Genomic DNA, 24,928 nt, shown 5'->3' on the forward strand with positions numbered 1-24,928 from the left:
GTCATTCTTACCATGCTTCACCATTTATCTGATAGGCTTGTCCATTTCCTATGTTCATCATAATGTGGGATATGTACTCACTTGTTTCACAACTGGGACCAGTGTATCCAAGCCGACATTGGCAAGTATAAGTCCACCAGAGATCTGTGCATTCTCCTTGTCCATTGCAAGGGTCGGGGTCGCACTGTAATGTCCTGGAACAGCCACTCTCCGCGTGTTCAGTAGGATTTGTGGCCATGATGAAATCGTCTGATGACGTCTGCTTTACGTCCCTCATGCATCCAGTGTAGGCGTTGTTGGTAATAGGTCCTGCATAATTTGTAGGCACATGACCAAAATAGACAAGGCCGAAGTCAGAGAGTTGGGAGTTAAAGGTGCCTGTTTCGCTGCAGATGTTGTTCTGACAGCTGTCTGATGTTACATTGGCCTCCATGAAGCCTGGTTCAGAGTTGATGAGATTTATTTCAAAGTCATGCCACTCTCCATCATCAAGATCAGAACCAAGACCTGTTATTGTAACAGATTCCCCAGATGTACCCTCACGGGAAGTCACAGAGAGAGAACCGTCCACCATTTCAACTGTCAACGAGTCGCCCTGGGAGAAGGATTGCAGCAAGTGCCCACTGGGGATAGTAGTGGAAAATGAGAAGGAGAACTGAAAAGGGAGATCTGATAGAAAAGCATACTCAAGATATTCTTCAGTGCCATAGAAGCTAGCTGATGTGTCCTCAGCGCAGAACTGTCCTGCATATCCTGGTGGGCAGGTGCAGGAGAAACCATGAGCTCCTTCTCTGAAAAACGGGTTGCACGTTGCCCCATTCAGGCACTCTGTATTGTCAATGCAGGCGGTCAGCACCACATCACACCTTGTATCCCCGTACCCTTCCGGACAGCGACAAAAAAACGCACCGACAGAATCTTGACAAGTCGCTCCATTGGCGCAGGGGCTGGATGCACATTCATCGATGTCGTTTCCACAAAAGTCTCCATCGTAACCATTCACGCATGCACAGTCAAAGCGGTTCACCCCATCGTTACAGGTTGCACCATTGGCGCAAGGACCTGAAGCACATTCATCAATGTCCACCTCACAGTCCACCCCTTCAAACCCATCTAGACAGACGCAGACATAACCACTGGCATTGGCGTAACTGAAGACATCCGGAACGTAATCACTATACTGGTTTCCTGGCTCATAAAGAGTCTGATCGGACAACTGAAGACAAGTGGCCCCATTTTGGCAAGGGGACGGCGAGCATTCATTGATGTCAATCCTACAATCAATGCCTTCATAGCCAATGTAACAGGAACAGTTGTAGAACTTGATACCGTCCATGCAGGTCCCTTCATTTTGGCAGGGGTTGGAGGCGCAGTCATCAATGTTGTTGTTGCACTCAGGACCATCAAACCCAGTGTCAGAGCAATCACATACGTACCTGCACAAGAACAGAAAACAAATGTACACTGTCAATGACAAGTTCCTTTTGAAATGAGGGGTTGGATTGGTAAAGTAGCAGAATAACATCGAGTAAAATGAAAGCAATGGAAAATGGGAACAAAGCACTGATTGTGAAGAACATACATGTACATGTATGACATTTCAATATCTGGTAATACATGTATAGTGGAATATTAGTGTTAACGCTCTAGGAGTGAAACTTTCTTTCAAGGGATATTTCATAGGTGTGGCCCTGTTTCCTAAAACTATCTATCAATAAACTACATGTAAGCTTCTGAAATTGTGGCATATGATTGGGTCTTTGGCTGAGAGTAAATTTGTCATAGATATTTAGCATTTGATATTAATAATAAGTTGTATGCAACAGGGCACAGGACTACCATGCAGTTTTCAAGGAAAGTTATCTCATTCCAAAATATTAGATAATACAGCATTCCTTTGAATTAACAGTACAGTGTATATACATTTACAAGTAAAGCTCAATGTTATTAACATATGTCTTCATGATGCTATAAAAAATAAAACTTGTAAAGCCTTTCTCACAAAGAAGCAATGTACGTTACTAGATACCGGTACGCATCACATGCATAGATCCATAATGGTAGCAAAGGGATCATAATACATGCAAATACATGTTGAATACGACATACACTGTATTATGCAATCGTGCGAAACTACACCTACTGTAAGCAAACATGATAGTTTCATCAAATTGTGTTAATATTTCAAATTGAATTAAAAACATGCGTGTAACACAGCACAATTTAAAATTACAAACAAATACGAAAATGTGCTTTAAAGCCACAAGCTTCGGTTATTTCACAAATTCATACAGCCAAAACAATTTTTATTTGAAGTGGTTATTTTTATTATAAAGGTCACAAAAATAGATCCATATAATTAATTAGTAGGCTGTAAAGGCCGCCAACACACAGTACTTTTTTTTTCACCTTTGTATTGTGCTACAAAAAGCTATAACATAGCCGGAATTTCAAACTGGAGGAAAAATGATTGCAATGCTCTTCAACCAAATGGCTAGTCCAGATTATGTCATTTTAAGATTTTGTATTCTTCAATACCGGTACTCTTTATCCTTCTCCCTTTATACACCCATCCCACACAGCGCGATATCTCCACTGACCGCACGATACCCAAAAATACACCCATCGCTTGCAAAGGTAAGGTAAAAAAGGACTATCTCTGTTTTAGCGTTGAGGGTGTGTTAGTTTCTCAGCTGATTGGATACAAAACACGGAAGCAGTCCAGGCACTTTATACTTCGCAGAAGACAGGAGAAAAGCAATAGCCACAAGCAAAAGTGTGAAGTGCCACCCTAAAACTCATCAACTAGTCTGCTCATGAGTTGCTCAAGAATGTGTACAGCTTGAATGTACATTGACTGTGTAAAAATCAACTGCAAAAAATAAAATGAACCTGGCATTCCATGGTTTAATGTTAAGAAGAATGAAGAAATTAGGGATACTAATAATAAATGTAAATCTGTGGATACCTCAAGGTGCATGTGGAATTAATTAGGAACTAAACAGAAGCGTTACAAAATATTTTTAAGGAACCAGAGGTCAAATACATGTACACTTTTTGGTAGTTACAAAAATAGGGCACACACAGAGCCCAAGTCGGACTTGGGCTCAGTGCGCACCCTACTATTCTGCAAGCATGTACAGGTGCTTTGACTAGTCTACTTTGTGCTCTAGTGCTTTTTTTAGGAGTGCTTTTGGGGAGTGTATTTGAACATGTATACATGTATGTATGCATTATCTTGTCATAGAAGCAATATTTGAAGCTCACATTCTGATTACAGGATGGAATAAGAATGGAACCAATCACATACAAGAGCAAAACATTGTCTGGAGATTGGCCAATCATTGGTTCACTATGAAGGGGACAGGAAAGGAGGCGCAGAGATTCGAAAGTGTGAACTTACCCTGGTTGAAAATTGCTGCATGAAAGTGATCGAGGCAAGAAAATGAAACGCATACACCAGCGATAAAATGAAAGATCAATGAAAAAGATGTACAGTGTAGATGCAGATGTAGATAGGTAGGTAGGTAATGCAGAAAAAACACCACACTAAATCACAAAGAGATACTTATTTTTTAAATTGTAGTGAAAATGCTAGAACCCAATGAACGTAAAGACCGAGATGTGCCTGACTAGAGACTAGAGTATAAGGAAAATTGTATACCGAAATAATCTGTATACATCTAATGGGTAGAAGAAGAAAAAAATACTAAGATCCGAAGAGATAAAAACAATAAACAAAGTTTACTTTTAAAGGGGAGATGGAGCAATTGTGCTAAATGGATCCTAGGGAGGAAAAAAATCATGAATTCTGACTAATCACTTAACTTGGCAAAAAAAATTGTTATTTTTTTTGTTCCGTTTTTTTCTTCTTCTTTTGTGCAAACATGGGGGAAAGGGAAAATGGTATTACCCCATAAAAATGACATGAATATGATGTGAAATGTCTCAATACATAAATATTACTTTCTAAAGATAAACTCTTTAATTGTATGATAATGACTGGTCTTATTTCGCATTAGGGGAAATGATTGCCAATGACAGAAAATGACTTGTTTGTGACTGTGAGTTGTCAAAAAGGGAAAAATTTGTAGAGAATCATATCAAGTATAACTTGAAAAATTGTAATTTATGAAAAACTTATATCGGATGTATATAACATTGATATAAAATATGAAAGAATTTAAAATGAGTGAAAGTTACGTGTCTGCAATTTAATTCAGATATCTATATTATACGGATTAGAAGGTATATTTATTGAGTGTTTATTGAGTAAGGGTAGGCGGTGCAGTATAAAAAAGAAGAAGTTGAATCTGGTGTAATGCTTGAGAAATAACCCTCAGTAAATGAAAAGATATGAAATTACCAGATCACCAAGTAGAAATACCCACATGCAACCCCACATACATAACATATATAGCTTAAAGGCACGGCATAGTTTGATTTAAAAAAAAAAAAAAATTAATTTGGAGCACATTTGCTGCGTAATTTCAACTTAATTTGCGGTTCCCTTAGGAGCCCCTTTTTGTAGAAGTTAAGCTAATTCAATAATGATAAACTTTTTGTCTGAGCAATATGCAGAGACACAACTTTCTACAAAAAGTGTTTGCCTATTCTACATGTAGGATGACTGATGACTCGGTGTAATAAGTATTTGGTACAGATACATACATGTGGCCTCTGCATGCTCTAATTTGAGTAAAAAATTCTTTAATACTACAAGGCTTTTTATGAACATCTTTGCCCAAACTATGCATTGCTTTTAAACACGAGTAAGGAGAATTAAGGAATGGTTTTGTACAGAAGATTGCTAATTCACACAAAGTAAATATATACTATTCAATTCTGTATAGTTGGTTTAAAGGTTGTTTTCTCACCCATTCACTTCGTCCGTGCAGACTCCACCATTTAGGCAAGGGTTTGATGCGCACTCATCGATGTTCATCTCGCACTTGATCCCGCTGAAGCCTGGTGCGCACTCGCATCTGAATTGGTTGACCTCATCCACACAAGTAGCGTTGTTGGAGCACGGAGAACTCGCACACTCGTCAATATTTGTCCCGCAGTCGGCATCAGTGAAGCCCGGAACGCAAGTGCAATTGTGGCCTACGGGTAGATCCATGCAAGTTGCGCCGTTCAGACATGAATTGACATCCTGCTGACCACACTCATCTAACTCTGTCTCGCACGTAGTCCCAATGTAGCCCTGAGGGCAGAAACACTCAAACCCATTAGGCTTATCTTGGCATATGCCGGTGTTTTGGCATGGGTCCGAATCACATTCGTTAATGTCCGTTTGGCAGCGATCCCCCTCAAATCCTCCAGCACACGTGCAAGTGATATTCCCTTCGTTGACAGAGCACGTGGCACCGTTCTCGCATGGAGTCAACGAGCAGAGGTTGTCGGCGCAGTTGGGCCCGATGTTCCCCGCCGTGCAGGTGCAGTAGTACCCACCGTTGGTGTCGGAGCAGCCTGCTCCGTTCTGGCAAGGGCTGTTCTGGCACTCGTTTTCGTTGGTTTCGCAGCGGGTTCCTGAGTAACCTGTACCGGTGCAATCACATGTGAAGGAGTTGATGCCGTCCTGGCAGGTTCCCCCGTTCAAGCATGGATTCACCTCACAGTCATTGATTTCTAAGGTACACAGAGTGCCTGCATAACCTAATCACAATACACAAACAGGAGGTAAGGATGTTAAAGAAAAGATACTTAATATCATTTGTTCATTTAAATAAAAGTATAAATAGCAACAGATGACATTCATATATTTCAGTTCTAACATTGTCAAAGATTGGTAGACAATTTTTTTACTCTACCGGTAAATAATTTTCATCTTGTCATGTCTTTGGTACCCAGTTTCCATAGATAATTTTATGTCAGTCAAATAAATTGTGCTCCCTCAAGTTTTTCAAGTTGCTAATATAGGCATATACAAATTGCGATTTGGCAGAAATTTGAAGGGCAAAATCAGAAAGGCTGAAATAAAGTGAAAATTGAAATATTCCGCCAATATCAGGAGGGTTGGGAGGTCTGCTACCCCTATACTTTCATTGAGACAGAGCCTGGAGCAAATCGTCGCCTGGCTGGCAGAAGGGCGTTTGCTCAAATTTCAGGTAAAAAATGAAGCGTTAAGCAGAGGGGCGTTAGCACTAAATCGCCTCAAGCTTTTATAAAACTGACTTACCCGTATTTCCGAGAAAGAAATTGTGGTCGTGTTCTACTATAACATTTCTATCAGTCTTTTAAGTTTTAAACCAATTTTCAGGACAGAAAGCAGTTTAAATATAAAACAAATCTTTATATGCGAATAATTTAAAAATTAGTTTTTGAGTCGCTTGCGCGCTGATGCCCTTCTGCTAGCCGGCCGTCGATATGTCCCCTGAGGAAATGTTGGATTGCCTACCTGCTGAACAATGGCATATGATTCCATCCACAGCGGCGTTGGTCTGGCACTCGCCGCTGTCACCACAGGGGTTACTGTCACACAGGGTGGAGCTGGTGTTACATGCCAGTCCTCCGTACCCCGGGTTGCACCTGCAGAAGGTGGTGTTGGACTCCCCATCCCCCATGCAGGCACCGTTGACGCAGTCCAGAGCGAATGATGGGTTGCTGCAAAGTTCACCTACGAGAAGAGTGAAAGCAATGCCTCTCATAAAAGGAAACCTTAAACAGGATTTGCTAATCTTCATTTCATGGCCTCTTCTCCCAATAATCTCTTTTGTATTTCCGACCGACCGACCCATGTTTTGGCACCCAAAGGGCAATACAACAAGTTTTTGTTTTAGGCCTTATAGTCAATTTATGTTCAGAACTCTACAATACTTGGTGATGCACGGAACACCACATGACCAAATACCTTGGACTTGCCCACACCAATGGTCAAGAATATCTGGAGAAATAGTACAGGGTGTCTATGTCAGTTAATGAAGTCTCCAGACCGGACAGTTCATGCAATGTACCTTACACAGTGACTGAGTCAGGTATGTGTCTGCTAATCCTCAGCAAGCACTGTACCACCACCAGTCATTCATTCGGATTCAGCACGTACCTCTCGATACGCGAGGCTCTTTGGACAGCATGGTGACTTACCTAGATCATTTTCACATGTGGTGCCGTTGAATCTTGAGGTGCACTGGCAGGTGAATCCGATACCATCACTGCTACATAATCCATTGTTTAGACACGGCTGACTGGCACAAGGGTCTTGAGGTCCTTCAAAGATTGGAAGCAAATATTTCATTCTAGTATAAGTCAAACGCTGCACATTCAATACCATTTTTTTTCATTGGGGAGGCTGATATACCGGTACCGTTTTATTGTCCCAGCCCACTTTAATAGGGGAGACATCCAGGCGTGCAGCAAAAAGGGCAATGGAGAGTGTTGTACAGTATAGTAGGTGTTTTTTTTTTGGGGGGGGGCACAAAACTTCCTTATTTTTGTTTTAACCCCAAATATTTTTTTTGGGGGGTCAATCTGTAAAATTTTCTTGCTGCAAATTTGGTGATGGTTAACACAATTTTTGTCTCCTGACGATGGATAGTCAACCTGTTTGAACTGTCGAGCCACTCCTACTACCCATTCTCTCTAACCAAAAGCTATAGTTCTCCTTAGAACTGTAAGCTCACGAAAGATACCTAGTCTTTTTCCAGACTTCACACACACTCAAGAAAGAAAGATTACCGACAGTTCTTTTCAGGACTCCCCAATCCTCCCAATCCTCCCCCCTCCCCCCTCCCCCCCCCCCCTCTCACATGGTGCAACCGTAAACCTACTGTACAATTTTGAATTTGTCCATTTGGTTTTTTATTCTATCAGTACCTGGTAAACTGGTACTCTGGCACTTACCACATCCGATGTCTTGATCAAGAGGGCAGACTCCCCATCCCGCGTTCGACCAGGACACTGCGTTGGCAAAATCGATCCCCACTATCTCCTCCATGCATCCTGTAAAGCCCGTCCCAAGGACCATCACCGGAGACAAAGCCAGATCCAGAAGCGTTGGGTTCTTGATGAACGTCGCCAGCTCGATGGCCTCATCCCGCACCCTCAGCACCACAGACTCCCCAACATACACAAAATCAACGATCGTCCAGAGGTTGTCGTTGAACCCTTCACCTACGGCAGTCTCCATCACGCCCGAACCACTGTTCCAGCGGATGCGGATGGAGCCCGTTTCGTTTATGCTCACTGCGATCGTCTGATCACCGTTAGTCTGCGAGAAAAGCTCGCCGCCAGTGCAAGTCCTGAATTGTAATGTTATCTGTCCTTGAGCAGAAAATATTGTGTTGGTTTCGACGGTCGCTGTGCCGTTGAAGAAGACTAGGTTCTGTGGTCCTTCAGTCTGTGATAGGACTGTATGAAGCACCAGCCCTATGGTATAGATGAGAATAAAGACAAACAAAATATATGTTAATATTTTACAGTCAAAATATCGTTTCTAAAGCAGACAAGTGGACTCATGAACATCTTACACAAATAACTAAATACATGTGTACATACATGTACATATTGTACACATTACATACATGTATGTAGTCAAGAGGAACTTTCTTAGGGAACCTGAGAGGAATTATGGTCATATTCAAATGCTAGAGTAAAAAGAAAATAACATGATGGTATGTACGCGTACATGTATGCTATTGAAATAACAAATTGCACCCTTGTACAAACAAAACACACATCCTTATATTTCGTTTGACTGTCACTTTGACATAATGTACCACTGTCAAGGTTGAGAAAGTGTGGCTTGTACACTTTATGTGTGCATGCGTAGGAAAATGCCAGCAACCACGGACCACTCCATAGAAAACTACCTCAAACCGCGGACGTACCTGCAATGGGGGACCATCCACGGTTGCGATACCGGTTCCGCCGTATCAAATTTACGACGTAGGGGGCGTTTGAATATTAGATGTCATAGCGTGTAGGCAACATCGACTGGATCAGTCCGATGTGTATCGCGAAATGTCACAGCGCCCCCTTTTGACTGCGCGGGAGAGGCCCTCGCTACCTGGATCATCCCATAGGAGGTACGTCCGCGGTTTGATGTAGTTTTCTATGGAGTGGTCCGCGATTGCTGGTGATTACCTACGCACACACACACAAGTACTAAACTTGGTCCACGGTTGACAGCATTTCCCTGTAGTGGTGGACACTTTATACTAGTGTGAATAAATTCAACAAATTTAGGAAAGTACTTTCAAAGTAGACATTTTTACATGTATGCAGGGATCGACACTAACGAAGCCCCAACACTTTGATCTGGACCCCATAATTTAAAACTTTTTTGTTTACATACATCTACAAAAAAAAGTACATACAGACTCTAAAAACCTACACTGTAAATCCGGATCCCCTTCCCCCAAAAAAGTAGTGTGGAGCCCAAGGCCCCATTTCACAAAACTTGTCATCAGTGACAAATGACAGTTCTTGTTATAAGCTAGTGAAATGCTTGCTTCTGATTGGTTATCAGCAGATTTGTCACTGAAGTTTTTTTCATTTGTCTTTGAAAAAAGGCTTTGTGAAACGGGTCCTAGGTGTATGTGGGGGAAATACTAATGTATGTCTTTATTTCATACATGTACATATTTACATAGTACATAACGGTACATGTACTGTACATGTATATCCTCCATGAACATAATTCATTAACTGTTTCAGACAGCATGTACATGTACATGTACATTACATGTAATGTACCAATCAATATACATGTACTTTATAATGACTAGCTGTCAAATCTGAATGTACAGTAATGATTATTCTCTGTTTTCCATAAATTCCATTCAGCCAATAGGCTGCTTTGTGCCATGTACAGTGTACATGTACATGTATATGCCCATATTTGAGGTAAACATACATGTACATACCCCTTGTAAATTTGATATTTTTTGGTGAATTTTGTAACTCAAGAATGAAAGGTGGACTGGTTGAATTAGGGCCTTTGTTGAATACTTTTATAGATGTAAGCTTGTCACCTTCTCATCAAACATAAATCTAGACAAATCAATTTTTAACATACTTACTGATAAAAATGTACAAAACTTGGTAAGGGTATGAATTAATTATGAATAATTTAATTGTCAACTAACAAAAACAAACACTCCGATACGATTTTACTGTCAAAAGAGCAAACAATAAACATCGAACAGACAGGTTGAATATTAATAAATAACAATTTGGGGCTTTTGGGCGTGACCTTCGTATGAATGAATCACTTTTGTACACAATGGGCCACTTAATTAAAATTCTGCAAATTCTGCACATACAATGGAGCCAAATAATTGTATGATTTGGAATATATATTGCATTGGTACTGGTACTTGCCGTACACAGGTGGAAATACATGTACCTGTACTGTACATACATGTAAATGTCAACATTATTCGGGTTTGGGATTACCTTTTCAAAATACTGGTATCTTTTTTAAAGACATGATTGTGGATTTTATCCATAATATATTTCAAGGGCTATTAAAGACCATCTGTCAGTAAACAAAAATGTACATTATATAGTCTGCTGAGAGCCAGAAGGGCATTAGATTCTTTACAAAATACATGTATGATTACAATGTAGTTAAAGAGAAGGTTGAGTTCTGGGAAAGGTGAACAATAATTTGTGAGCGTTATCATTCTTATTATGCAATTGTGGAAGAACATCAGATAAGACATGTTCCCTGAAAAGCATGGCTCTTCATATGCCTTCATATTCTAAATATGTCATGTAACATCGTAAAACTCGGGGGTAGGATTTTTACGCCACGTGTTCGTGTAGTCCCATATACATCTTTCTGTGTACAGTGTTTGTAACTTTACCAAGACTTGGCCAAAGTTCTTATCATTTTGATGATTCCAGAACCTTGCAATACACACAAAATCTTATATGCTAGATGATCAACCTTTTCTGGTCAATTCCACACCGTTTCTTTCACAATGCAATTGCATGACCATAACTCAACTTCATCTTTAACACTATATAGATGTGGCCTATGTGTTTATCCCCTATCAGACCTTTGCAGACCCCATGGTGATTTCCTCTGCACCAAGTATATTATGTGGGAAGAATTTGGGAGTAACTTAATATTATTATCATACAATTCCTTTAAAAAGTTCAAAGATTCAACTTTTTTTTAAAATCAGACAATTTCAGACATTTCAGAGAAACTTGGCCATGCAAATCCTCCAAAACCTGACACCTGATTTAAGACAAGTGGCCAAAAAAATGTGCCAAGAAGGGTGAAATTCAACCCATCTTGATCTTGTACCCCGAGAACGACCCTGCATCCAGTCATGCAGTGACAATCATGGGGTCATTTTACAAGAGGGTGCGACTATAAGGAGGAAACAAAATGGAATTTGAGCATTGCCTGTAGGAGGCTATGCTAGTAAACATTCGTATCGAATACACAGGTACATTTGGACGTAAAGTTGAAGGAAGAGTTGGGAAATTTAAGCAGTCTTGAACTGCATTCTGTATTAAAGTAGGGACATGTCTCTGCTATTTAAGCATTTTTTTATCTGATCTACATGTACATGTGTATGTAACTTATGATACCTGAAACTGCAAACACCTTTTAATAGCTGCAGACATTCTATAGATATACATACAACAAACACCATACATTCTAAAGATGTACATTTAATCTATATCTTTTTTACCGGTATTTATTTATTTTATTTTTTTTTTGGTGGTGTTTATAGGTCTAGACCTCTGCTGAAAGGCATTTGTTCAATTCAAGAGGCTGTGTCTGTACACAGTACAGCTTCAACCTCCAGTTTGAGTGCCAAACTTGTCAACAATTGCTCTATTGTAATTCACAACTACTACACAACACAACTATACTGCAGAGTTATTATAACTCCCTGCCCACCGTCAAAAAGCTTTTCATTCCATTTGACACAAAGTCTTTCATCACAGGCCTTGCAAACATCCAGACATTCCTTTCAGATTGTGACACACTAGGCCTGTCTTCACTATCTCGAGATTGCCAAATATCCAGCTATTTGAGCTATCACGATCGCAAACTATCCAGCTAATTTGCGTCTTCATAAGACCAAAGTAGCAAATTAGCTGGATAGTTGGTCGGGATAATATCCCAAGATATCTCGGTCTAGTATGCAAAATATTCCGCTAGTTGGGAAAACGATTTCCGGCGCACATGCGATCTATACCACTCAGCGCGCTAGTACAACTAGTAAACACGGAAAATCGGAAATCGTTGTGCATGATGGGATCGGGATATTTGACTCCGTACTTCGGTCTAATGAAGAGGGTCGCAAACTATCCTGCTAGTTGGGAAATACACTGTAGTGGGATATTTTGCAAACTAGAGCGAGATATCTTGGGACATTATCCTGACCAACTATCCAGCTAATTTGCTACTTCGGTCTAATAAAGACGCAAATTAGGTGGATAGTTTCATCGGGATAGTTCAAATACCGGGATATTTTGGCAATCTCGAGATAGTGAAGACAGGCCTACTGAAATAAATTATTGAAAATGTCTGGTAGTTTTGGGGTCATTATTTACAGTTGTTGGGTCTATAGTACTAGGGAAATAGGGACTTTTCGATTTGCACGTTCACTTGTGGACTGCAACGTATGCGGTCACTTTTGAAGCAGTGCACATGCGCATCGACGAGCTCATCGTTCGTAGCAGAATTTTCGAACTTGTTTGCCCTTGTTTTGCCGTCGTTCGCAAACTGTGACGGTACGTGTTCGTAAGCAATCTTTTGTAGGCACGAAACATCACATTGAAGTCACAAAATGGACACAATTGACCTTATTCTGGAACCGGAGAGTGGTGGAAGCGTGAATTCTCTTTACTTAACACATTTCTGTGTCTGTAATTTCCCTTAAATCAAAATTGTTGCAGAGTAATTCATGAAATGAACACATTTTATTAATGCATCGCCAATCTGTTGCAGCTTATTTTTCAAGATCAGTCCCATGCACCGAATTTGGTGTGTTGAATCTTTAGCCTTTCTATCGAATTTCGCGCTCAAAAAGCAGAATAATTCATAAAATGAACACATTTTATTTATGCATCGTTAATCTGTTGCAGCATAATTTGTTAAAACAGTCCCATGCACCGAATTTGGTGTTGGATCTTTAGCTATTTGATCGAATTTTGCGCTCACTAAGCGAGCGTCGTAGTTGTGTAAAATCGAAAAGGTAACGAACAGCAGTCAGCGTGCCTCGTCAACCCTGCTTAAAAATGACCGCATACGTCGCAGTCCACTTATGAACGTGCAAATCGAAAAGTCCCTATTAAAGATGAAGTTGAGTTCTGGTCATGCGATTGCATTGTGAAAGAAACGGTGTGGAATCGACCAGAAAAGGTTGATCATCTAGCATTTAAGTATTTGTGTGTACTGCAAGGTTCTGGAATCATCGAAATGATAAGAAATTTGGCCAAGTCTTGGTAAAGTTACAAACACTGTACACATAAAGATGTATATGGGACTACACGAACACGTGTCGTAAAAAATCTACCCCCCGAGTTTTACGAGTTACATGACATATTTAGAATATAAAGGCATTTGAAGAGCCATGCTTTTCAGGGAACATGTCTTATCTGATGTTCTTCCACACTTGCATAATAAAAATGATAACGCTCACAAATTATTTTCACCTCTTCCCAGAACTCAACTTTCTCTTTAACCCTTCAGAAACTTCACCTCAAAGAATCAGTGTAGGTATTCTGAAAAATGTATTCCTGCCCTTTGATGTACAATATTCCTTACAAAAATGCAAATGAGATACTAGTCAATGAAGACTTTTAAAATCAATTAAACAAAACCTTTACTTTCCAATAAGGAAAAATCATAGCTGAGAAGATTATTATTTGGTGAAAATGCTGTAACAGGGGAACAATTGTTAGTAATTCGTTTTAAAATACTAAAATATAGCAGTTGACAAATCTATTTCAATTTATGGGAAACCTCACCCCAGAAGAGCACCAACTTATTTGTGCTTTGGTGGGGAATCTTGCAGGTTAATGGTCAAGAATACAGTGTATAATAAATCTCTCAGAATAAGTAAAGTTAATTCTTGGGGTAAGGTTTCCTTATTTAAAGGTATACCAATCAGCCAAATCATGTTTTGCTCTTGATGTAAGAGGTTCCATGTCGCTAAACTACATGTATATTCCAAATATGAGCTTCAAATATTACTTCTAGAAAGAAAGATTGGAGTTCAAATACACTCACTCACTCAGATAGAGAACATGCCAGTGATTGCAGCATGTGAGGTCATTTAAGGTCAAAGTGCTGACCCTTCCCTAATCTGCCATAAACCCTCTAGGCTACATATCTTGAGAAACGTGATAATTTTCCTGACAAGGAAAAAATGCATGCCTGAACCGTCCCCTGAAGTTCGTGAACCCATGCAATCAACTCTGGAGATAAAAAGGATCGTTCAGACTTCTTTATAAAGGAAAAGTAGTATAATAATAAAAATAATCATAGAGTAGCAAAAGGAGCATTCATAATAGAAAAAACGTTGGTAGAAACATCTTCAAAGAAATTAAATTTGAAGAGGTCCACGGACAGTGACAGCTGTCCAATCAACTGTGCATGCTTACAGAAAGCCCCTCCCAGTCATAGACCCCGTTCTCACTCACTTCGTTGGAGCGCTCTGGAGCGCTCTAACTAAGACCCGTTCCTCAGTAGCGGTTCTTAGGTGAGTGAGAATGGTCAAAGTGGTCCAGGAAGTGGACTTCTGGACCGCTCCAGAAGACCACCTTCCGAGGTGGTCTTGAGGAGCGGGTCTTATTAAGAGCGTTTTGGAGCGCTCTAACATGCAATGTGAACGGAAAGCGTACTTTGAACGGAAGTGAGCTAGTGACCTTCGGTGCGAAACATGTAGTACGGTACATACGGTTTGTATTTCGCGCGCGAAAAAATTGATCTGCTGACCTGAGCTGCCATAGCAACAAGACCACTTTGACTTGTGGAGCGGTTTGAGCCATTAAAACCTGCTCGGAGTGTGTACGCTCGCAAAACGTTCCTCAAGACCCGTTCCTCTGGAGCGGTCTAACTAAGACCACTTTCAAAGTGAGTGAGAACGGGGTCATACACTTTTCTTATGATACAAACTTCAGACTAGAATGGAACCCTGATTTTTAATCTTTATCAAACAAGTCTACATACAACGTTTCGTTATTTTACATTTCTTTATACGATATTCAGAATAGGGAAAAATAAATGATTATAAAAGAATTTTGTATGATGAATTCTGGTAATTTGAAGAAGCTACATATCGTCCCAATTTTCACGAAGTGACGGTAGTGAATGATAATCTCATACAATTTGCGTGCGGATTTTCCTCACTACCGTCACTTCGTGAAAACAGGAACAATATAAGTTACAGCTCATTTGTACACTAAAGTAAACATTAACAAAATATGTACATGTACAAAGAAACATAAATACATGTAGATCATTGTATTACAAAAGGGGGCATACACATGGGATAAGAATGTTGTATAAAGGACCATTGCAAATGTATGTGTACATGTACAGTATGTAAATGTAAGTTGGGAAAGGTCAGTTCTAGTTCCATCTCTACAAATCTTTAGATTGATCCAATAAGTTCTGAAGATTATACATGTAACTTTATCTCTCAAAAATACATGTACTGTATATTATAACGTCATAATCATTTCATGAAAAGAGGTAAAAGAAAATACATTCCAACTTTATGACACATACACTTTATACATATCCTGCTTCATTCTTTCACCAATACATTAAATGCAATGGCATTGAAAAATTAGTCCAAACAAGAAGAAAATCAATAAAAATCGCCCAACAAATATGTCCTTATCCATTTAAATAGCAATATTGAAAAACAGATCGACACCCAAATGACTAAAGTTCAGTCAACTTCTTTCATCATCAATGAAAGCAAATAAAAGCTTGGTCCAAGTCAGGAACTTGGCACAGTATGCATACATGTACCTCTGTACTAACAATCATTTCATTGTGTCATGCATAAGCAAACAAAATATCACTGAATAATTTGCAAATATTGACCCAGGTTTCAACAGACCAGGAAATGATTTCATATTTTATGTTTTGATGCGCTTAAAAGAAAAAATCCAAACTTACCTTGATAGACAACTACTCTGGAAAAAAAGCCCCCCAAAACAGAGAAGCAAACTGGGGAAAGTTTGAACAAAATTGACCAAAAAGTTTGGCTGAATCAGCAAATCGGTATAAATGTCATTGTCAATATGAACATTTTTTTAACTTTACTTCCTATTTATTTCAAGTTTCAACACACTAAATGACCGTTTTAAAATGTCAATTTTTCAAAATGTATGACTCAGGAGAGTCTTTTCTTAAAGAGGACCTACACGTACATGTACATGTACTGTACATGTATTTTAAATATGCTAAATATATATTTTGAGTAGTACCCAAAGACAGAAATTAATGATATTTTTGTGCCAGACACATCATGTCACGATTCATTGTCGGTTTTGTCCAAATTGCGTATTTGAGATTTGATTTAGTGATCTCAAATCATTCATAACTCTCTCATCACTGTTCCGATCTACATTATTTCAAAATTTTGCCATTCTGTTTCTTTTACTTTTTAAACATTCATGAACTTGTATTACAAAGGTTGGATTGCCCTTTGAGAAGTTGAAAATGGGACTAAAACCAAAGTACACTGTAATATTGTCTCCGTTTGGCTGACTCACTGGACCAATATGTTGTCTGAGGCGTGATGATCAGAATTTTATCCTAACAGGAATCTGTTACTCAAACAGGTATCATCATGCATGATCTATTAGTATAGTCTATAGCAGAATAAGTAGATGATCTAGATAATCATCTCCTCCTTTAACATCCAGTGGGGTGTTTTATCATTTAGCGCAGAAATGCCCTTCTCGTTCTTGACAGACAATGGTTGCGTTTATCTAGGAAATTTTTGGCTAGAATCAGGTTTCTCAAACGTCTTTGAGGCAAATTTAGAAGTAGATAAACGCAAAGCCTTTTTCAAACGTCTTTAGATATGGGCATATCAAAAGACGCAAAAAGGTGCGTTTTGTATGTGACATACAGCCAGAATCACGTTTCTGAGAGGTCGATAAACGCAAAGCTGTTTTGAACGTCACATACAAATAGGACCACACAGGTGTTGTGTACAAGCATGTGTGTGAATTTGACCTCCGAGAAACTGTCTGCTTCCCGGGTCAAAACAGCTGGGCAGACACAAGGCCTTTATTTTGAATCGTGAAGGGTAGATAAACGCGACATCCCGCAAATCACGATCGTATAGTGGGGTATGATAGTGGGGTTCGATAGTGGGGTACGATATGTACATATCTAGTGGCAAGCCTAGATAAACGCGCTCAATATCATCTAAATATTTATACTTTTTTTATTTACATGTAATAGTCTACACTCAACAGAGTCAACAGTATCACTTCCCAAAACATTAAAGTACAATGACACATACACTGTACAGTTTACCTGTAATGTACAACAAACCCAGAAGATATATTACTGTAAAACAGATAATTTGCTTTTAAACATAATTCGGCAATTCCATGAAATTTCTTTATTTTATCTCATTTTTTTTTAATAAAAAAAATTGACATTACAATTGATTGATGATTACCGGTATTTTTGGTACTAACATACATTTACAGTATGTACAATATACATGTACATGTATACTTAAAAGTACATGTAATTGTAATATCAAAATACTGTTCATTTTTTGATGAAATATGGAGGGAAAAAACATGTACAGGTATCTTGTTTAGGACACCTTGCGCACAATCGCCCAAAGTCAGTTAAATTACCTATTAAATGCACATCTAAAAAGCAGTTATTGCTTTAACGATGTACATGAACAGTAGTGTATAGAATAGATTACCATTTATATTTTGTGGAGAAACCCACACCAAGTTTTTGTAATGAGTATGGATTCTGGAATGTATAATATGATATCGAGGTCATCTGCAAATATACACAGAACTAAGAGTATTGCGGTAATACCTGTCTGAGAGCTGATTCCTGCACTGATAAAATTCTGATCACTGAGGCTTATAGACACTTTAATGTAGTGACTCAGCTTTTATGAATTCACAGTATTAGAAAATGAGACAGAAAGTCTACTTTACAAAAATCTTGGAACATGTACATGTAGTTAGAAATGAATTATCATTTTTGTAATTTATCAAAGCAGAATGTCCAGGTATACAGTATATTCAAAATTACACATTTATGTGCCCAAAAACAGATACACTTTATTCACAAAATTTGAATGACAAGTACATGTACATGTACATAGTAATCTTTCCCACATCAACTACTACATGTACAAATGAAAATCTAACTTTTATGAAGATTGCTTTTGATAAAAGAAGGACATTATTATTGTTTTGTAAAATGTATTAACCATTGTCATACATTTTTGAAAAATTGGTCAACACTGTTACTACAAAAATAATTATGAAAGATTTTTAATGAGCAATGGCATTTTTATTTTGTTTAACTCTTTGTATTCAATCAATTTCAATTTCAGTTTGCTAGGCATAAATCAGGGCTCCTCACAAATTTTTTTGGAAGGGATTCTGGATTTAACTTTTTGCAGCTTGTATGTACATGAGTTGTATCACTATGAACATGACTGACAAAGAAAGCGGACAAAATATACAGTTCCTCAGTTAGACAAAGGAACATCCCTTCACTGCTATTACATGTACGTAAAAAGGTGAATATGCATGTGACACCTGTTCTACACATTTGTACATAATAGCAGTGAAGGGATGTTCCTTTGTCTACCTGAGGAACTGTATATTTTGTCCGCTTTCTTTGTCAGTCATATTCATAGCGTATGTTATAACTTCAAAATGTTGAGGGTCCAGACTTAAATTAGTCCTTGCCTACAATCATGTACTATGACAATGTACATGTACATGAACAGTAGATCCATGGAGACATTCCAACTGTTCAAACAAAGAAGCTCATTAAAATGTACATTACAAACAACCATTCTAGTCTACTCTTGATCCTGAATCAATATTGAATGTAAAGGCCAATTGTACATGACGTGCACCTGGTACTGATTGGTATTTATACAGTACACTGTTACCATAGAAACATGGATTTTCTATTAATAACAAAAGGCAAAACATTACATCAGACACCTCAAAAACAATATATTCAACTTATGAAGACATGGAAGTTTGAGAGATAGAGAGAGAGAGAGAGAGAGAGAGCAAGAGACTGTAAAGCCCGCTCATGATCCTAAATAAACACTTGTAGGTCCGTATTATAATGTACAGACCAATTTTACATGTACATGTTGTGCACCTGGTACTGACTGGTATTTATACAGTTCACCGTTACCATAGTAACATGGATTTTCTATTAATAGCAAAATGCAGAACATTACATCAGACACCTCTATACAATGTTCTTGTAAGGACATTTAAGTTGGACAGAAAGAGAGAGAGAGAGGGGAAACCCCGGATTGTATTACCATGTAATGTACATGTAGAGGAAGTTATTAATCGGCACAACAGAAGCGTTTGGAAATTGTCCAGGAAGTTATTAAACTTGACAAATAGGATTAACTTGATGGCTTCTTTAGAAACAAGTTTGAAGTATTTTAGCAGCAGAGTGAGATCTACAGTTAAATGGCTCTATTATCCTCTCTGTTTTTATGAACAATTGATTTCTAAAGACTTTGGGATAAAGTCAAGTTCTAGTCATGTGTTTACAATGTGGAAAAAACTAGTGTATACTGTTAGGTTTTGGAGTCATCAAAATTATATGAAAAATTGACCCAGTCTTCTTAAAAGTAAGATGTAATGTACATAAAAATGTGGATAATGGATGGGATCAAACATGTGGCAAAAAAGTGTGGTCCACAACCTTTAGGTGGTAAAAATCATATTTCATTTTCAAATGTGGGAGCATTTGAAGAGCCCTTTTTTCAGGGGCATATGAAGCAATACTCACAACAAAATATTAAGTTGTATTAAAGATTAAAAGCAATATGGACTCCTCTTGGGAAACCTGGGAAATGACTGCCACCATTCAGGGGGGTTCTCTATAAAAAGAAAACTCCAAAAATTCATGAAGTCTTAAAATAACAATGTTGCTTTGGCAACGGACATGCTTCATTCTATCTCTTCCAGGGTTCATCAAGTCTCTTTTGTCCGAGAAGAATATCTGTTTATTCATCATACATGTACATTGTACTCCATGAAGTTCTAAGAAAACAAACATTTCAATCTTTACATGTACAGTACATAATTCTACATTATGATTTCCTTTTTTTAGAACTTGCCTTAAATGCAATGGATCATCAAGTACATGTACATTGTACATATACATTGTACGTGTAAATATTGCTTAAAAGGTACAATGTGCGTGGCTACATTTTTTTCTCTCCAAACAAGTACATAAATCTCCCTCTCTTGTTCTCTCTCTCTCTCTCTTTCTCTTTCTCCCCCTACAATCCAAAAGAAAGAAAGAAAGAAAAGCAGCAGACTCATAAAGCTTAAATTGAATCAAGGTTCCGCAACTTAACCCTGACTGACCTTTCTATTAAATTCCTATTCCAGTCAATGGTTATGGAATTCCATCCATTTCCCCCTCTATTTTTTGACAGCCATTTGACAGGGGGAGTGGAATATTGACCCAAAAGTGACCTATACCTAAATTTGGGCTACCTGGTACTCATGTTTTGGCAAAAATATGTTATAGGCATACACATGTACACGGGTAAGTTGTTGATAATAAAAAATAAAAAAAAGGCCAATTTGCAAGTTATTCATTTGTGTGACCTCTTAAAGTAAAGCATTAAATATGATTTGTTTGTGGGTGTAGGCTATTATACACTACATGTACAATGTACATGTAGTTCTAGCTGTATACATGTACGTACAGTACACCTTTATACAAGTCTTTCTAATTTCTATGTTAACAATTGTATGCAGAATGAATAAAAACTTTATGTAGGCCCACAAGAAATTGAATTGAAAATGTACCTATACACTGCAGGCAAAAACTACATGTACAATGTATCTGTATCCCTCCATCAGCCTTTTCACACACAGCTAAAATTCTATAAACATGATTAGTTTTAAGGGCTTTAAACTAATCATCTGTACATACGACATCATTCACACACAGATATTTCGGTGCGATCGTTAATCGTTTCGTGATTAACTACTGCTCTTAAAATGCGCAGTAGTGCCATTGCGCATTGAAGGTCATGTCATATCAAACAAAGCGCACTCTCCATCCAGTTTAAACACGTTTAAACACGAATAACCTTTCACACACAAGATGTCAAGCTCTCTAGATACGAACTTCGTATCTGCAGCCTGCTTTTAGGGGCGTATGAATCGCGACTCCGTATCTTTCCCAACATCGTATAAACGATGTTCACACTGGGAAATTTTTATATAAACATGTTTAAAACTGTTGAGTTAAACACGTTTATACTATCATCTCTAGAATTTTAGCTGTGTGTGAAAAGGCTGCATCATGCTTTACATGTAAATGTACATACTTGTAGACCTACTGTATGATGTATGTTGTAAAGTCAAGACATACAGGAAAAGACAATGCTATTATAGCCTATGACGTAAAAAGATCAACACCTGCTTATCAGTGAACTTTGATCAAGATCTCAACTCACCATATCACCATGTTTATGAGTAATACAAACTGAATGTAATCCTACAATCTAAAATATGAATAGTAAACAAAAGTAAACAAAAATAATGATGATCATTGTAGCACTCATTTTCTTCCGGTATGATCAGGAACCATTTAAAGCCAAGAGTTTGTAGTCATTATTTATGATCAAAACACAACATGACCTCTGAACATATTTGTGTTTTACAATGGTGATTCAACAAAATGTTGGGTCATTTTAGTTGTGTTCTACGAAATTATCAAAACGTGAAAACACGATTATGTTTAATAGTGATAGTCATAGAGGCTAGGCAATGTATCTGTGGGACTTTGTTGTGATTGTAACATAGACCTACAAGTATAATGTAGAGTCAAGACAAAAAAATTAATATATGACGCAAAAAGATAAGCACCTGCTTATCGGTGAACTTTGATCACGATCTCAATTCTCCATATCACAAATATGAGTAATACAAACTGAATCTAATCATACAAATTACAATTAAAATATGACTAGTAAGCAAAATAAACCAAATGAATGATGATTTAATTTGTACTAATTTTCTTTCAGTGTAATCAGGAGATTCAGGTGTCAGCCATGAGTTTGCAGTCATGATTAATGATTGAAACACAATATGACCAGTATACTGTACATTGTTCATGTACCGGTACCAGCAATGCTATGATGGAAATGCAGTTTATACTGTACCAGGTCCCACATTGCACATGTACATTTTAATTAGACCAGAGGCAGGGAAGAATCTTAATTAGGCCATCCTTGACATTTACTGGTATACATGTACATGTAGCCGATACTGTGATTTTTTCCAAAATCGAAGGAGCGGCTACTGGCTTTTAAAAATCAATTCTTTAAAAAAAAATCAATTCCTTGATATTAAATATATGTAAATGTCACTGGTAGCGTATTAGTCTGATTTGTGGAAATGGAAAGAATTAAAGATACTATGTCCCTTGTGCAGACAACCTCAAATTCTGTAGAACTTTGCAGGAATTATGAATATGTCATGTATGTCCTATCTGCAAAATTTAAACGTTAGTGCTGTCCTAATATTCAAATTATGCAAGGAAACCCGTTTACTTGCTAGACTTCACTGTCAGACACTATTGAGTGACTGACTGGCTTTTTTCTTCTTTGGTAATAACATACATAATATGAGCTGTAAAGGATTTGTCTACATCCATAATCCACTTCTTGTAATGGCCAAAATTAAACAGATTGAATCTTTGCGCAGCATAAAACGTATGACCATGTGGTACAATGGTCTGAAAATCAAGACTATTACTTATTGGCTCTATAACCCCTAAGTCGATTTGACAACTAATAGTCGTTATTTTCCCACTTTATGACATTTTCAAGCCCCTTTTTTTAAGGGGAGTTCTAAATTAGCATTATCTTTCAAATGCCATTGGAATCAGCCTCCAGGTTATTATGTCATCAGAAAACTACAACAGTTTTGAATGTATGTCTGCAACTATCTCCAGTGACTCAAGCCGTATGGACATCTCGGTAATCTACAGGCCGCCTGGTGGACATAGCTTCTCCAAATTTCTGGAAGAATTCTCTGACTTTCTTGATGGTAGAATGTACAGAACTCCACCTTTTGTCATCACCGGCGACTTGAACATTCACTTCGACAATAACTCTGCACCGAACACACAAAAGTTTAATGATCTTCTCACTAGTCACGGCATCTCCCAGCTAGTCAAATCTCCTACCCATGACAAGGGTCACATCCTGGACGTTGTCATGGTGCGGAACGCTGATGATCAAATCCTGTGTTCGAAACCTCAGGTCATACCTGGCATCTCCGACCATTCTGCGATCTTATGGAAGCTAAACTTCGCTAAGCCTAGTCGGACCCACTCTACATATGTCAGTCGCAACATCAGAGATATTGACAGAGAGACCTTCGCGAACAGCATTACTGACTGCAACATCACTGCTCCTGCTACATGTAGTGTTGAAGAAGCTGTTCATCAATACAAGTTAGAACTCGGGAGGGTTCTAGATGCTCATGCCCCTCAGAGATCACGGAAAGTGAGGAATCATGCAGACTGTCCGTGGTATACCAATGACATTCGTACTCAGAAGAGGTTACGTAGACAACTGGAGAGGAAATGGAGGGCCAATGGCCGACTTCAGACTGACAAAGAACTGTACTGTGCCCAGCGTGACCTCGTAAATTCACTTGTGAAAAAGGCGAAGCGCTCATACTTTGTAGATCTTATTGAAGACTGTCGGAATGATTCAAGAAAGCTCTTCTCAGTAGCAAACCGACTTCTGAATCGTCGACAGTTACCACCACTTCCAGCCCACACGGATAGCCAGCAAATGGCCTCTACATTCATCCACTTCTTCCAGACGAAAGTCAAGACCATCTGCGACAGTTTATCACCTGACAAAACACCACACCATCCCCTTACTTCCTCTTCCTTTGAAGTAATACAACCTACTACCCCCAATGAGATTATGTCACTCTTACGTAAACTACCCCCCAAATCATGTCAGTTAGACCCTGTTCCCACTAAATTATTAATGGACTGTTCCTCCACATTCGCTCCCATCCTTTCTTACTTGATTAACTTGAGTTTAGAGCAGGCACATGTTCCTTCCACATTGAAAATAGCTCATGTTACTCCGTTGTTGAAGAAACCTTCTCTGGACCGAAATTCCCTCCAAAATTATCGACCAGTTTCAAACCTACCGTTTTTGTTCAAAATTCTTGAAAGGGTTGTGTTTTCTCGTCTTTCGGATTATTTTCTGGACAATGATTTGTTCGACCCTTTCCAGTCTGGTTACAGAACCCATCATAGTGTGGAAACACTGCTTGTGAATGTGTCCAACTATATCCTGCAAGGGATGGATAGGGGTAACTCAACTGCTCTCCTGCTGCTAGACTTGTCCTCCGCCTTCGACACCGTTAATCACACTATCCTTTTGAACACACTTAGTTCACTTGGTGTCAAGGGTGAGGCATACAAATGGTTCGAGTCTTATCTGTCATACCACTCTCAGATCGTTTGTATTAATGGTTGCAAATCAGTTGCTTTGCCTCTCTCTTGTGGAGTACCACAAGGTTCTGTGGGCGGGCCCACTCTTTTCTCAATTTATTTAATTGGATTGCGACAAGTTTTGTTACAACATGGCATAGATTATCATATTTATGCAGACGATATTCAACTTATGATTTCCTTCAATTCAGATCAAGCCGCTGCAGAACGAGCCGTTCATCG

The 24,928-nt window shown here is 38.5% G+C and overlaps 1 protein-coding gene across 3 annotated transcripts in view; it reads right to left on the bottom strand.

The window, feature by feature from the left end:
* LOC755030 (protein crumbs homolog 1) overlaps positions 1-24,928 on the bottom strand; it is a 52,494-nt gene that overhangs the window by 22,518 nt on the left and 5,048 nt on the right. For 2 of the 3 annotated variants that reach the window (XM_030998097.1, XM_030998094.1), the window contains exons 2-7: positions 7,843-8,367; positions 7,087-7,209; positions 6,401-6,619; positions 4,878-5,658; positions 3,404-3,418; positions 82-1,436 (exon numbers count right to left, since the gene is read on the bottom strand). In XM_030998097.1, coding sequence (XP_030853957.1) covers positions 82-1,436; positions 3,404-3,418; positions 4,878-5,658; positions 6,401-6,619; positions 7,087-7,209; positions 7,843-8,367 — 3,018 coding nt within the window. The remainder of the gene's footprint in view (positions 1-81; positions 1,437-3,403; positions 3,419-4,877; positions 5,659-6,400; positions 6,620-7,086; positions 7,210-7,842; positions 8,368-24,928) is intronic. The other variant, XM_030998096.1, reaches the window with a different exon arrangement.

Source organism: Strongylocentrotus purpuratus, unplaced genomic scaffold, assembly GCF_000002235.5.
Source record: "Strongylocentrotus purpuratus isolate Spur 01 unplaced genomic scaffold, Spur_5.0 spur5_scaffold_4, whole genome shotgun sequence".
NCBI lineage: Eukaryota > Metazoa > Echinodermata > Echinoidea > Camarodonta > Strongylocentrotidae > Strongylocentrotus > Strongylocentrotus purpuratus.